Below are 17,168 nucleotides of genomic sequence, written 5' to 3'. Positions count from 1 at the left end.
AATTATTACCATTCTATAATAGTGAAGACACGGTGTTTTCCCTTCAGAATCACACAAAGATTGAGCTACATTATCTCACAGGAAAGGGTGGGTCTGAAGCGTTGCAGCTGAGGTGCACTGAGAGCTGCACTGAAACCATGGGGAAACCACATCCACACTCAGTGGGCTGTGCTTGTCAACTACAAGGGCTACACCCTCCATGAATGCCACTCTATCTAAAATAAAAGGCACTTTCATGCTTAACTGAAAATACCTGAGCATGGAAAACCCAACACCTTTTAACCAGTTAAAATTAACTGTCTGTGGACACACTCCTCATTCATTCCTGAGATTCAAACCTAAAGCAAACATTTTTTACTGAAATGTAATGAATTCTACTTGGAGGAGGTGGGAAGCAATGGACAAAACCCCACGAAACACACAGAGCAAGAAAAGGACTTCTCAAACTAAAAAAACCCTTTTGCTCCATTTGACTGAGAACACATGGATGCTTCCTTATGCTTAGAGACAAAGAGTAAAATAGAAAAGTTAACATTAATTCAATGTGACAGAACTACCATTCAAATTCACACTTTTTGGAGCATTACCACACAGCAGTGACGTAATATCACCAGGTACTTATTTTTATAAAGTGATATAAAAACACAATGAAATAAAGTTCACTGATACTTATAATGCAAAAAAAATCATATACTTACGAGATCCAAAGCTGACCCTCCACCCAAGTATTCCATTATTATCCATAGTTTTGTGCCCTGTAAAGGAAGGTGTGAGTTGTCAAAAGTCCAAGAATGCCATAAAAATTTATATAAATTTCAATAGACTACCAGCACACTCTTAGGAAAAGGCAAATAGAGAGTCTCATTAATCACCTAGTCATATATGCAATTATTTCTTGTAGAATAATCACACAACTCCTGTGAAGTTTAAATTATTAATTAGTAAATTTGACTTCTATATTTGAAAAGGCAATGAAAAACCACCATCATTACTAACCGATTTCTGCTAAACAGTATCTAGAATTGTTTCACTTAAAAGAAGAGAACTCAAGAGGGAAAAAAGTGATTAGGCAGTGGTTTAAGTTTTAATTACATACAAATTATTATTTTAAATGGACCTTGAGAACATGTGAATTTCTGCACTTCCTCTGTGGAGATGTCTCAACCTCCAGAACTGACATATTATTCTAATACCAATTTCTAGGTGCTGACTTTGTCCTCAGCTTGTCACTGCAAAAGGTGGGTGGTTCATAGAAACAAAAGTGAAAACACTTGGTATCAAATCTACAGACTACTTGCTTGCCAGAGTCCCCTCAAAAGACAAAACTCAAACATGAATCTCTGTGGTACTACTCCGGAAAATTCCGTGAATAAATACATTTATTTAAAATAAAACCCAGTTATTAAAAACATTCAACTGAACCACAGCTGGGAGAGTACCACACACAGAGTGTAGGTTTCCAGCAAATATTTACCAGTGCTAGTTCCTCATTACAGAGCACAAGCTTAGGGCAGGAGTGCTCTTTAAAGCCTCTTGCATTCTCCACTGTATACTTTCCCACCCTATGGCCTGCCCAGGGATGGAAATCTAAAGAAAACTCAGCAAGCAAATAAAGGTGCAGTTTCTGAAAGCACCACATCCAACCATCCTAACAAAGTGTGCTCTATAGATTTATACTGAATTTAAAAAACACACCATTTATGAGAGTCTATTCCAATATTATGATCTCAGCAGGGAAGGGCTGGCTAATTTTAGCAGTTTTTATAAAGTCCAACTTTGTCAGCTCAGAAGACCTGCAAGGAACTCCTGTTCAAGGCAAACATTGTGGTTACCAGACATGTTTGGAGGATTTGACTACTACTTGAAAACAGTACAGGGTGAAAATGAATAAGTACTGTTTCTCGAACAATGTCTCAAAGAAATTGCTACTATCCACTGTGATTGGGTGTGGATGTTTTCTAGCCAGGCATGAACAACCTTTTTCCTAGCTATTTTCTGTCAGACAAGTATAAATAGACAGGGCAGAACAACCAGTATCTCTAGACTGTCTCAAAGCTTTGCTGCACCAAGTGCTGCACAATTCTCATGGAAGTCTCTGGATGTTACTGTAGGATTTCTCTGTATTTGAATCTGAAAAGCTGAGAATAACTTCAGGTTTGTCTTAACTGCAAAAGAAAAGAGCAAGCTCAGGTGGCTGTAACAGTTACAAGGCTAGAAACTGAAAACTTTGGTCTAAATGGCACGAGTAAGGAAAACAGTCATGGAATCCAGTCATTACGAGATTTATCTCTATGGTACTGTTGGAAAGTCCAGCTGAAGCACTTCATCAAGTGCACTTTCCAAACTTGTGTAAGCAGAACATGCCAGAACTACGGTAACTTTTAATACTTTTAATCTTTTTCTTGCCTGGACTGGAAGGGGAGTAATGCATTTTGACAAGCCATTAAGCTGGAGGAAAACATTCATTTCAGCTATCTAACCTAACTTATCAAGGGGACCGTCCACATCCAATGGTTTATTTATTGATATGTAGATTTGATTCCAAGTGCAATAGGGGATGAAGAGACAAATTTAGATACTGACCTTCTACAAATACAAAATATCTACAAATACCTCTATCAGAATTTCAATTATCTTACAGTTATGAAAGTTGCAATACAGCTGAAGTGTACATGATTCTACACACATTAGTGAAAGTCATGATATAAAGGTAAAACATTTTATTTTTGTACACAAATGTGTTTATTAAGGTGCATTCTTCGCTTGTATATATGCTTGCACACCACCTATCAGTATGTTTAGGAAACACTACTGATCTTGCCAGACATCTAACAAAAATGCAGGAAAAAATTATTAATACCTAAACCTTAAGTTTAATTCAATGGGAAACTCCTATTTGATCTTCAAGATATCCCACACTACCATGATATGGGGCTTTTGTACCTTCTTCTGTCACAGTAACTGAAAACTGGCATGAACTTCACCGCAAGAACCTCAAAGAAGCATCTTGTACCAATGATACAGACTAAAACATCTGATAACAAAAGAAGTAACTTTGCACTGCTAGGAAAACTATTAAGGGATTGTCCATACTCTTAAAATCACATTTACAAGTTGGATGTACAAGCTGTAGCTAATGAACAGCTCGGGTGCAGAATGTCACAAGTTAGTAAGTCAAGTAATTGAAATAAAGACACTCTTTCCTTTTGCTTTTCAGCAGCAGGGGCACCTGGAATTGCCTCCATGCAGCTGGCAAGCCCCAGGCTCCCTGGGACTGGGCCACTCCATCTCCATCAGCCACAAGGCTGCCTTTGCACCTTGAAGTGCAAAGAAACTGTCCTGATACAGAATACATAGAAGAGACTTTATCATTGGTACAAAACCAAAATCTCTCATCTGAAATGCCTGCAATTAGAAACCCCTCACAATTATAACTCTTCTGTATTTTAGTCGTAACAACTTTTACTATCAACTATCTTGCCAGAGGGAAAACTCAAAAGCTACAAAATGATGACAAGAACAATCTGCTTACTCCAAGCTTAGTTAAAATTGATTAAAAAAAGAGTAAGTTACAACTGAAGATGTTCCATTAAAGTTAAATTGGATAAACTGGGGCTTACATGATAAACTTGAAACCAACACATTGCCTCAGCTGTGATTTCTTCAAAGTAGAAACTATAAAATTTAAAGATTTAGGATAGATCTAGATTACTGAACTAGAGAAATATCAGTAAATGCTGTGGGCAACTGGAATGCCTCTGCACTGAGGGTTTGCTTTAATATTAAGTCAGGAAAATACTAAGTCTCTTTGAACAGTGTAAAACTACAAACATTTCTAATGGCATTTCCACAGCTTCAGAAAGAGCTACATGTAAGATTAATACACTTCAGTAAACTATTTCTAGTCCATAAAGTATGACCTGAAACACAGCACACTGGCTCCACTGTTTCGTCTGCCTGTAAATAAAGATGCAATGGAAAAAAAAAAGTATCTTGAATTTTGAAATACCTTCTGTTTACCTTATGCTCTTTTTAACCATTATCTTAAAAAGTATTTCTTGGAATTTTTTCAGTGATCTTAATATATAAATTGAAGTATCCAAGAATAAACATATGGGACCACTGTGAATGTGAACTTCACACCAGTCATATCCATGGCAAACTGTTTCTGATCTCTGCAACCTAGGACTTGGTTTTGTAAGAAATAAGATGTCTTATTTTTCAGAATTTAACCTCATTATTCTTTAACCTTTAATTATACAGTCATCTGGTACACAACTGAACCCATTTCATTGTACTTACAGTCTATAGAAAAAAAATTAAATCCTGAATTAAGTACTACACAGCTTAACAATTAGGCTGACAGCCACTCTCAAAGAAATAGCTAATAAAAAGTTAACAGCTAGAGCAATTAAGTAAAAAACTGAACAAACAAAAGTAGACAGTCACGACTCTCAAAATAACTGCTATTACTAAAATGAAAAGGCAGAATAAAAGATTCTTTGCACACTGAACAAAGCCAATACCCTCTTTGCCCTGAGCTCAAGCTGAAGGATCTTGAACTAGCAACTAGGGTTTAATAGAGTCTAAGAACAATTCAGATAGAAGATGCTACTTTAAAAGTTGCTTTATTTATTTTCAATTACAGAATTAAATGTAGTAATTTATTTTTGGACATTTTTATTCACTTACTTGGGGAATAGCAAGCAGCAGAATTAGCAATCATGCTACTCTGGGATGGAAAACATTCCTGGGAACAACTTTTTAGGGGTTTTTTTGTGTTAAGAGGAATCTCTTAAAGGAATGGGAAAGTAACTAAAATTTCACAAACAGCTGCCCTAACTCCATGCACAGAAAATTTCCTTCCCCAAAACCTTTACAAATGTGAAAAGTAAACAAGAGATTAGCATTAATCTTTCAGAATTTATCCATTTAGAACAGAAATGGAAAGAACTCACACAGCGGTGAGGAGAGTACTGCAGCATTAACATGATCCTACATTTGCCAAGAATTGTTTAAAAAAAACCCCCAAAAAACCCACAAAAACCTAAGCAGAATTTAATAGTTGTATAGCACTAATAGAATAATTAGACTTTAGTTTCTATACCAATATTGCTGTAAATAATAAAAAGACTATTTTCTTTCCCCATTCAGTCCATAACTTATAAAGCCTTTTCCATCCCCCACCTCTGAGGAAACAAAGAACAAACAAAACAAATCCCTGCCCAACCAAAGTTTAATTCCTCCATTTATAGCTGCTGAAATCACTGTTTAGTTCTGAGATTTCACAAAACACTTTTCCAAGCAAAATCACTTCCAAGTAAAAACACTTTCCAAGACTTACTTTGACCTGTTTGTACTTCAGGGCAAACAAATGGGCTTTTACAGCACAAAGCTGAATTTATGGATATTCAGGAGAACAGAATTTAGGACTTAGCTCATCCCAGGAAATAAAGGATTGTAAAAAGACCAATCGTGTCTGGATCTGCAGTACCATTTGCACTGCTTCAGGGGAAACTTACTAGTGAATTCAAAGTTATATTGAGATGAACCTGCTTGTTCTAATGTGCTGTGATGCTGGAAAATAAATCCTACTTCTCAGACATTTATTACTTATTCACAAACAAAACAAAAATCTCACTGATTGAGCCCAATAGAGAGAAGCAAAAAAGGGTTATCAAGGGCAATTTATATGTTTACTTGGGTGTGAAGAACTCAGGGTAAACGGCAAAGCTGCTACAGCTGTCTCATATTAACCAAAATGAGAAGTTAGTCTTTCGAGTATACTAAAGATACTGGAAATATTGGAAAAACTACTGCCTCACTTAGTTTTAAATTATGAAAGATTGAATATTTTTGCAATTTAAATGGAAAAAAGCAAAATCTACAAATATTACTAAATAAATTCTGCAAATACTTTCACGTATCACTGAAAGATACAGCACAAGTGTGACACAAGGAACACTTATCTGAAATGTCTTTAAAATGTAGAAAATCCTACTACATCTTAAGAAAGCAGAAATGCTGAGAGGGAGAGCAAGCACCAAAAAACAAAACCGACCAGATAAACCTCCCAAACTGAAGCAAACAAACCAAAACCAACAAAAAACCCAAACACAAGCAAATAACCCCTCCCAGACACTTAATATACTTTGAGCTATCACTGAAACTTTAGCTTACACTAAATGGTTTCAGGGATTTTTTAAAGGTCACCTAAAACATGCCAACAGCGCAAAAGATTTAAGCACCATTTAAGGTGAAAAGTTTTACTCAACATTTTGGTCTTCTGCAGGTTTTCATTTTTGTTTGTTTGCTAAATTATGCCTTAGATAACATTTCACACAGTGGTTACATAACTCTGCTGATGTCAGTGTTACTTTGTCTCAGGCCTACTAAGCTGCCTCACTGCCAACACATTTTACATGGCACAGGATTTTTTTCCACACCAGGAGCAGCTTTTGTTTCTGTAACTATGAAGGTATATTTCTCTCGCTCAGAAAAGCCACTAAATTGTGCTAAGGATTGCAGAGGGAGGAGAGAAACCCAAGGTCCAAAAGCAATTGCAAAAGGAATCCATTATCAATTCTGTTCATTCTGTAGCCATTTTGTGCAAATCCCAGCCCCAAAGCACAAGCAGCAAAAAAGAGAAAAAATGAAGTAAAAAACTCTGTTCAAAAAAAAAAAAAACAAACAACAACCTACTAAAAATGCCAGGTTGTCAACATAAATCTTCCTTAATTTTAGGTGATTTTCCTAGCAGCATTCTAGCCAATCTTTGTGCAATATTATACATTACCTTTAAATATGATCCATAGTATTTTGTTACGTAAGGACTATCACACTGACTTAAAACAGTTATCTCTTGCTGTATATCTTCTATTTCATCTTCTGCTTCCTCCAGGTCTATGATTTTTATGGCAACCACTTGCTGTGTCCGATTATCAATTCCTTTGAAGACCTCACCAAAGGAGCCTTTCCCAATGCGTTCCAACTTCGTGAATAGTTCTTCTGGGTCTGCTCTGTGGTTCTGGAAAAAAAAAAAAAAAAAAAGAAGGGAAATAACCCCACATGAGTTGCCTAATTTACATCCAAGTTATTAGCTTCCATTATTCCCTAGGAAGCACGTCATCCAGATTTAAGATCACCAGAAGGGTTACATCAGGTAAATTTATTTCCTACACAGTAACTTCTAATTCAGCTATTAGTTACAGAACATACATTATGCAATTCTGCCAAAGGTAAGTGAGCCTTACCAGGGAGGGGAGTCAGGTACAAACCTCATTTCACTTCCTCACGCAACAACCCTTAAAAACTAAAGAATAGAGCTGCTCTTAACATTAATCCTGTCTGTGCAGTAATTCAGAAGGCTCAGGAATGCAGTTACTGGCACAGGACCACCAAAGACATCCCCCAGGCAGAAAAGGCTGGGCTTCCCTCCTGGCCAAGAGCCTGGGGCAGGCACAGCTCCCTGTCACCTAACACAGCGAGGGAGAGGATGGCAGCAGTGCCAGGGTCTGAGATCAGAGAAGACCAGGTGTCTTCAGGGCAGTTAAAACTGCTGACAGAAAGATGAGCCACAGGGACTGAGATGTGCTCAGCCAAAGAACAAAAAGCTGTCACAGAGTACTGAACCCGTGGCACTGAACAGAACTGGCTGGTATCACCACACGTGCCTTACAGAGGGGAGCAGAGGACACTCCTGGTTTGGAATCCCTGCTGAATAACTACTCTTAAAATCACCAGACTAGTTATTATAAAAATATTTTAAATTTCTTAGCTTCGCTCGAGTAGTGATGGGCAACAAAAGGAAGCAAATTCTCATTTTCCCATCAAGATAAAGCATGCCATGTGGCTGCTTAGAGAGGCTTGCAAATCCAAACATCAGCACTGGCTTTTGAAGAACAGGGATGACACACTCCACAGTTTAAGAACACAGAACTTCAGATGAGAGCACAGAAATTTAGAGAGCAATTTTTGGAAGAGGTCAGACAGACGCTCCAAAAGAACAGAACAGTCCATGCTTTGCAGATCAACAGAATTAAATGCCTTACTGCTGTCAGAACTGGGCAACTGACTGCACAAATCAGTGGTGAATAAAGAAACATCCCTGCCTGAAAAAAGCCCTCTAATTCAGCTTTGAATGAAGTAAAATAGTTTTGGAAATATGGAAGAGATGCTTTGCTCTGCATCTTTCTCACATTCCAGAAGTCAGAACCAGAGAAGTGGCAGGTTTGGCAAAAGCAGACATTTAACCTAAAGCACAGATTATCCTACACAACCAAACACTCAAGTATCAACATGAAAGTCCAGAAAATAACTTCACATTGGTGTTCTTGCAAATTCATGAGAAAATCTTTACTGGGAAAAAATAAAAATACATTAGTACTTTAAGCTAGTCCAAAATGGACAGTCCCATTTTTCTCACATCTGGGTCCTTACTGTTGCTTCTTCCCTTTCATCAGAACCAGAATTTATTCTACAATATGGTGAAATGAATCAGGAAGCTGATTTAGCTAAGAGTTAACCATATGATCTGCCAGGTTTATTTTCAGCTGAATCAGTTCACAGTTCATATATACCAAGCTGTTATTTCTGCTATCACAAGAGGAGGGAATATGAATTAGTACAGCATATTCTCTGTGATCTGTGGAGGTGAGATTTCTAGATTTTGCCAACAGGACACACTGCTGCTCCTGAGCAGCACATTGTAACAGGAATGAGGAGTTTCACCTTTGTCTGTAATAAGCTCATTGCTACTCTGCTCCATTAAAAACAATTCCTAGAAATAGTTAAACACAAAACTTGTATTTTTGTATTTTCTTCTTTTGATAGAGACAGTTAAAGACCTGAAAGATGAACAAAAACACAATCAAAAGAAATGGGAAAGAAAAAAAAAGGAAAAAAAAGGACCTATTCAGTCTGAAATCTGGGAGAACAGATATTGTTGTATTAATGAAGAAAATGACTGAAGGGCTTCAGGTGTTCATGAAGTTTTTAGCTAAAATGGTCCCAGAACACCAGTAAATCTTCAGACTGTCCAAAGACAGGCACGTTGCTGTTACACTACTGCATCATCTCTTGCCATCATTTCGTCACTAAGACTAGAAAACATTTTTTTTAAAAAACTGAATTTAAAATCTATTTCCAGGGGTGCTTCCAAAATTATTGTAGGGACAGGTGTGGCAAAAGCAGCAGTGACGGCCACCCAGCCTTTCCCTGCTTCCAGGCGAGATGGGAAATTGTCCTCTAGCCAGGAATAGTTTCCCAACTGTACTAGCTACAGTAAGGAATAATTAACTGATAGTTCTCAATTTACAACAAACAGACACACAGTTCCAAGAAACAAGAAAGATGACTGAGAAAACTTCTTATTGATGCTTAAATACTCATCTTCGCAAAAACTAGCTTCAATTTAAGACATATTGCTTGGAATCTGGGATTTCAGGAGTCATTCATACTGATAGGTATTGTTGATTTGAGATTAAACCTGTTAAATACTTCCAGTCAGATAAAAGAAAAGCAATTTAATCACAGACATACCCAGCTAATCCAGTCCTTCACAAATGTCTGATCATCTCCAGGGGCAACATCTGGATTTTGCTGGGGGAGAAACCTTAAGCAGAAAACTCCTCTGAGCTCCTCAGGAGAAAAGCACATCACTCCATCCTTTACACCCACTTCACCACCATCAACAGAACAAACCAGGCCTACAAATTCTCCCCCTCAAGCCACCTCAGGTGAACCAGAGCTTTAAAGGCCATTTTATCTTCTAACAACTCCTGATGCCATTGTGTGTGAGTGCTGGAACAGAGGGAGAGATCAGTCACGGCTGGACTTCCCAGTGCTGCAGAACTCCAAGTACATCCCTGGGAGGAGGAGGTGGAACAGAGGGGCATCAGAGGAGAACAAACTGTGCGGGACTACTTGAGGAAACAGTCACATCTTTCTATTCTCAGAAAATCCTCTCACAGCAAGCAAAGTCAGCTTTACAGCTTCTGTTACTGAGGCTGACAAGGGACACTCCAGGATAAGGACAAATATTTCTGACCAACTACAGCTAATATTGAGATAATGTCCTTTGGAAAGACTTCAAACTTGTAACACTACATAACTTAAAACATGGCCTGAGAACAAAGACTGCATCTTGAGACAGATTTGCTTTTACCTTTCTTAATTTCCTTGTCTTTCAGCCTACTGTTCTACAGGAATGTTTGTTTTTTTTTTAACTAATGAAAATAAAACAAAACTAAGAAAAGACTGCTCTGTAAACAAATGTATAGAAAAGGATGGAGGTATATTTTATATAAACAGAAATGTATGTGTCTGTATACACACCTTCAACACATACCAGTAAATTTCTGCAACACAGCTACCAGCTAAACTTCTAATATGGCAAAAATTGAGATTTTTAACACTATTAACACTCCTGAGCAAAACCACCCCTTGTTACTCCTTGCTGTTTCACAGATCTTTCACTGAAATGAAAAAAAAAAAAAGTTGAAAGATGCCTGCATGAATAATTGGTATTCTTTTTTTTAAATAAATACTGGTTTCCATGGGAAGCCATGCCTGTTGGGCAGCAGATTGTAACAACACAATAGGCAATATATGGACTCCATCATCACCTCTCCAAAGATAATACCTGTAAGTGGACAAACCAGGCAGAGAATGCCTTGCTCTTTCCCTCCCTAAGCCCAACTCCACAGACAAAAGCAGCAACAAGTACAAGCAGAGGCACACGCACATGCCAGCTCCAGTCCTGCCAGCGTGACTAAGAGCCCCAGCACGAGCAGCGTGACAACACAAGCCCTCTGCACCCTCTGCACCCCTTCCAAGTACATCATTTCACCAGCCCAGCACAGCCCACACAGCCTGGGGCCTTCAGGAAACCTCTCCTCCTTTCTAATTCAACCTTGTGCCATCTCTGTGTGTGTTTATACACATCTGTATAGGCACACAGAAAGTCACACAATCTGGCTCCAAAAAGACCTCAGGAGGTCATCCAGTGTGCCCACCTGCTCAGAAGCCCCAAATAAAAAACACTATAGCGTCATTTTCTTTTTTAAACGTATTTTTTGCCAGTTGTTGTGTCAAGCATTCTGCCAAATCTGGCTTATATAACCTCTTTCCTTTGATTCCAATAAACACATGTCTCTGAAGCAATGTCCTGGCTGTGTTCTGCCACAAGACTGACTTGCTGACTCACCTTTTCACCCCTCACCCTTTCACGTACCTGTTCTTCAAATTCTGAATCCTTCCTTTAAAACAAACTTGAAACATACTGAATATGTAACTTCAAAGACGATACAGAAATCTAATAACACAGACCAAATTAGAGGAAACAGCATGTCAGGCTATGTCTGGATCTGTCAGTGTTTTTACAAAAACAGGTCTTCTGAAAATGCTCATTAATGAATTTCATTCAAAGGTACTGAACACACTTGAATGAAAAAAACAAAACTTCAAAATCAAGCACCTAACATCCTCTAGGATTCCTAAAGCAGCTATTTTAACAGTCTTGTGAGATTTCTTTTAAGTAGTCTGTCAGTGTGAGAACATACATCCTTGTCTTAACAGTATTTCTAAAACCTCACTGAGAAATGCTGTTACACTATGAGGACTTTTAAGCACCTCCCAGGCTTTATCTGGAACAGAAGTTCCCTTAAAATTGTAGCACTGCTAAAGAGCAGCTCACCTACACTTACACCTACATCACCCAAATATACATTAATTAAATAAAGATATAATAATTAGTTCAAAGGATTTTATAAAAGGTTGGTAAGAGAAGACCACAGAATGTTTTCTCAAGTTTTTCAAGCACCCACTACTGTGGCAGTCTAACAGGTCCTGGTATCTTTGGAAGCCACCAGAATTACCTGTGTTTAAAAGACTGTCGTTTAAGCAATTCCATTTGCAGGCATTTACCTATTCTCAGATAATAAAGTACCTCTTAGATTTTTCTTCTGTTCAGACTCCCCAAAAGTAAAATTATGGGGGAGTAAGACTGACAAACCTGATAGGCTACAGTACTTCTTAAGAGTAAGTCTTAATCAACATTAATACATTCTTCTGTATCTCTTCACTACCTCCATGTGGTTTCAGATATTTTATATATATACACACACACTAATTATACACCATGCATATTAATTCATGTAACAATATTTATTCACATAAATTATATGTATTTTCATATTTTACCTGCGTAAGGGAAGTTACTCAAAGAAAAAGTGCCATAGGCATGTGTGTGTGTATACATAATAAAAATTTAAATAGTTTGAAGTTAAGGAAGGCACAGGTGCGGATCCATTATTACTTACAAAGAATAAGAAAAATCAATCTGCTGACATTCAAGAGAAGGGAACCTACAGACATCTCTTTTTCTCCCTCTTGAGCACATACACACTTTTGTTTTCAGCTATTTTGGCAAGTAAATAAAACTCTGTTGCTGCCCTGCAGTCCTGTTCAAGACTATGACATCAGGATTTGATTATACTTATTGGAACTGTATGATACATATGCAGAGAAAATTATTTTAACAGCAACAACAACAACAAAAAAAATTGGTTTTATCAAACTTTTACATTATCCACAAGTTTTTCTACTCAGTGGGCTAGTCAAAACTAGATCTGGGTCTTGCTGTCCTTAAATGGGACCTGACCTCTGTTACACCGTTTATGAAACATCTCTCTTATCTGACAAGGCCAAGACTCTTTGCCATTTTTAGTGAGAACCATGGGAATTTCATATAAAAGCAAAACCAGCAATCAAAAACGTATGTGGCTTTGTTTTCAATCAAGTTACCCATAAGGCGAGCTGCTTGAAAATTTATGACTACCAAAACTCTGAAATCAGCATTCAAATCCACCTATTGTCAGACTTTTAAGGGAAGAATTACCTTCACATTCAAACCATCTCTGACCTGTGGCAGATGCGAGCTGTCAATCGCACGTTATGCTGAAAATGGAAACCACTGAAGTCACTTCCTCTATTCTTAGTTTTCCTTTCACACGACATAAAGCAGCTTAGGAAAAGCATAAATAAGCACAAAAAAAAAGACTAATACCATATGTCCCAAAGATCAGATCTTTGACACAAGGCAATTAAAAAATTTACAGCAATTATTTATAAAGAGTACTCAGCACTGAGGAAAGGAAACAAGGAGAAATTTCCCATGACAGTGAATTTCTCTATAACTGACACTCCACACATCCTACAGTTCAAATAGAGTCCCACTTGGCTTCCATGTATCAATACCTTTTAACTACCTAGTATATTTTTAAAACATACTCAAACCACTGCACACAGCTGCATAATCTCCACTCTGTTCACATCTCTGAGGAGCACAGCCTATTAAAAAAGCCAGAAATTAAAGTGGGGGACACACACAAATTACATGAGTGAGTCTTTATGATTTGAAAAAAATGTGAGTGGTTGAATATTTTCTAGCTAGAAGCACAGACATCCTGAAATGGAGACAGAAATCACTTCAACAGGCTCTGGTGTCCCAGTGTTTCAACTCTATTCTGCATTTATTATGAGTTCAACAAACTGATCTTTCACAACAAGTTTTATCTTCTCTCTTGAACAGTGCAGGACAAGTGACTGCTCAGTGAACTAACCTGAATCGGGAGTCAGAAAATAAAGGACTACTGCAATTTCTCATTGCTAAAGAACACTTGTAACCTCTCCGCTTTAAGAACTGCTTTGAAAACCACACTCTGCAGAGATTTCAAAGGCCACATCTAACAGGAATATGAAAAAATAACCATTTATGGGCTGCAGCCTACTTTTAGCAGTATGCCTTTCCTTTCAGCACCAGCCTGCTTATCAGTACACAAACAATTTTTTTTAATTCTTGCCACACCCATTTAAAGGAATAACCACGTCAGAACTATGCCAGCAATAACCTGTATCGTTACAGCATTACAACCATTTTCCTAATATTTAAACACAGCTAAGTGGCAACTGCTACATAAATTTGACAGGCCTTCTCACTCTAGAAGCCATTTAGCATTTCTTCTGTGTAAGTTAGGATTCGATACACAGACCTTCCTCCTGTAAATAAGATTATAAGTATACTACAAGCCAGCTAGAACACAAATAACAACAAAATCCAGTTTTTTAACTTGCCAATTCATAAACTAAAAAGTAGGAAAAAGACCTCAAGCATGACACACGTTAGTACTTTTGCTAAATCTCTCCACTGAAGAAGTCATTACTTATTTTCAGGCCAAACAAAACTTAAGTGAGGCACAGACACGCTAGCTGAAAAAGGATGGCTCCAAACCACAGTGTGGGTGGGTTGAAGAGCAGGCCACGAGTTTAGTTACCACAGACAAGTCTCCAGGCACGGTGACTGCCTGCAATGAACCCTGAGTGGGACCCCATATTTACGGGGTATCAGCATTCCTTTAATTTGGGCAGAGACCATTTGGAGAAAGGAAGGCCAATACCCATCTACTAGAATCCTATGTTCTGTCCTCTCCCCAAGACTAGAGGACCACAGGGTTGAAAGCTCTACTCTCTTCTTGAACACTGGCCCTTGATCACATCGGTAATACTGGACCTGAAGCTACAAAAAGCACACAACGAAAAACCAGAAATGCAACTCCAAAAGGAGCTACAAAGAAAGAAACCTCTGCTGCCAGAACCAACCTGCCCATTTCAGGAAACTCGTTTTTCAATTAATTTGCAGCTCATTCACAGCATGGCAAAGCATCTCATTACATAAAAGGCAAGGGGAAGGGGGAGGCGAGGAAAAGAAACACCCTGGAGAAAAAAAAAAAAAATCAGATTCTTCTTGCCAACTAGGCTAGAATAAAGCTGTACAGGAATGTAAAAATGTTCTTGCTATGACCAGCTGCCAGATGATACCTTCCTAGGTGAGAGATCAACAGCAAGAACATTTTGCTCCTCTCATAATTCTCTGTATTTTCAAGTGATCTACATCAACAGCAATCTAATCTTTTTTACTCAGTGTTTTACATTTAGGCATGCTTCAACACTCATGGTCAGTCCAAGCTGTACACTGTTTTTATTATTCTGCATTCAGCTCCCAACACAGAAGCCTCCACTGAAACACAACTTGACATCTAGCAAAGCACAGACACCCTCTGATCCTTTCCCAGCCAACATTATTCAGATATTCAAAATATATAACAGTGTATTTTTTGAGAGGAAAGCCTGCAATATACTGGGGAGCAGGAGGAAACAGGAAAAAAAAAATGCCATTCCCCAGGACTGAACACATGGTTCTTGAATTCTGGTTCATGTAAACAGTGAAGCCACTCTGGGCTCTCAGACTCCTCCTCACAAGGCTCAAGTGTGAAACCTGCAGATTTCTGCACAATTCTTATTCCTTTTTTTTCCTTCACTGATGCAGAAAGGAGTCATGGAGAACTGTGACAGACCTTGTCACAAAGCTTTTTCAGATATGCTGCCTCAATCAAGACCATTCAAATTCAGGCTTCAGCAACACAAACTTGGCTACTCACTTCCAAAAACTGCAATTCTGTGCAATTTTCCTTATGAAGAAGGAGTAAGTTGAAGCCACGCTCTTTCCTGAGCTATAGGCCTAATCAATACAGCCCATCTCTGAAAAAACACACGCACAAAATGAGGAAGAACGGGAACAGCAAACTACTGCTACCTTGTCAGTACCTGTATTAATAGTTTCTCTGATTCAGTTCTTTTTGCCAAATCTATTTAGCTAGCAATCCTCTGGCAGAGGAGACTTCAGTGACTATCACCAGGTGGGCACCCTTCCCAGATTTAAGCTTCTCCTTCAGAACTAAGGAGTGTGTTCAGTGATCCTCATCTAATCAGCAGAACAGACATGCTCCAGAAGAACTGCAGGGAGTTTAAATTTAAAGAACAAATGACAGTTCTTTAAATAGAGTAAATACTGGTAAGGTAGTATCAGGAAGGAATTTTATTTCCAATTATTTTAAGAAAGAAATAGCAGGATTTGGAACACTAACTCCTGATGGGATAGATACCTCACCAACTCTTTATTTCTTCAAAGACAACGCACAAGCAGACACTAGAGTGTGACAAAAAAAACTGTCACAGAAGCATTTCAAAACCAACTTTGTACTGTTCATCTCCAACCTCATCTTCCCAAAACCTATTTATGAACCCTTCTGACAATTATTAAATTCAGTCCCTAAGAATAAATGAAAGACAAAACAATAGTCTCTTATAATTTTCCAAATTTCATGATTTCTAAATCTGAAGATAGTCATTAAAGGGAAAACAAGTGGTACTTTTACTACTGGTTCTAAAATTCAGCCTTTCATTTTTAGAGATGGCTGAAAACTGAGGCAACTTCCCTTGTCTATTTTAACCAATACATTTCACAGGTCTCATAGGACAAATGCTGTCACAGAAACACACACAGTCATATATATGCTTCTTGGTGTACCGAGTTTCTACATATAAAGAAACATTCCTGCCCTCAAAATAAATACCTATAAAAAATTGGAATATATTACTGAGCTACTGCTTGCTATACATTCTCCTTTTGGACAAAACTTTCATCAGGACTTGTAAAGGTGAGACACCAGAGTTCAAAAACAGCCACTGCAAATATATGCAATGTTAAAATCTGAATAAAATAATAATTATATACTTTTAAAAGCTAGAATTCTGTTTTCAGATATAATGTTTTTACCTTTGTGGGAATATTGTCACTCCTCAAAACTGACAGTGTATGATGGCACAGAACAGCACAGAGATTAAGGTGAGTTCTCTCCAGCCTCAGCTAATTTGCCTCAGAATTCCACGTCAAAGCACTTAATACATGTCTATTAAACTGTAAAACATGCACAGAAAATACTACTACAGGACTGGACTTTTTCTTTGAACCCTGATAAAAGCATCTGCTGAATTCCAGGTGATTATACCCTCACAGCTCCCATGTACTGAATACTTTTCAGAGCTCTGTCTACTCTCCTCCTTTGACACCAGTGAGGTAGTACAAAGATGACTGAGCCCTACTTTTCTTGTCACCAGAGTAAATTACCACGAGGCATAAGAGGGAAGCACCAAGTTCAGCTAATAAGGCCTGAGCTGATTTAGCAATCTACTATTAGATACAATAGAGCTTGTAGGTCCTGCACAACCCGGAAAGGAACAACTGCAGCGTTGAATTCCACAAATATTTT

General features: G+C 38.0%; 1 protein-coding gene across 2 annotated transcripts in view; it reads right to left on the bottom strand.

Moving 5' to 3' along the window:
* STK26 (serine/threonine kinase 26) overlaps positions 1 to 17,168 on the bottom strand; it is a gene marked incomplete at its 3' end in the record, with an annotated part of 30,783 nt that overhangs the window by 8,653 nt on the left and 4,962 nt on the right. For both annotated transcript variants that reach the window (XM_083883537.1, XM_083883536.1), the window contains exons 3-4: positions 6,797 to 7,027; positions 699 to 755 (exon numbers count right to left, since the gene is read on the bottom strand). In XM_083883537.1, the coding sequence (XP_083739663.1) occupies positions 699 to 755; positions 6,797 to 7,027 (288 nt within the window). The remainder of the gene's footprint in view (positions 1 to 698; positions 756 to 6,796; positions 7,028 to 17,168) is intronic.

This window comes from Zosterops lateralis, assembly GCF_965231275.1.
Source record: "Zosterops lateralis genome assembly, chromosome: Z".
NCBI classification, from domain to species: domain Eukaryota; kingdom Metazoa; phylum Chordata; class Aves; order Passeriformes; family Zosteropidae; genus Zosterops; species Zosterops lateralis.
Note: the sequence above shows the minus strand (reverse complement) of the source record. Positions and strands in the feature narration are given on the sequence as shown.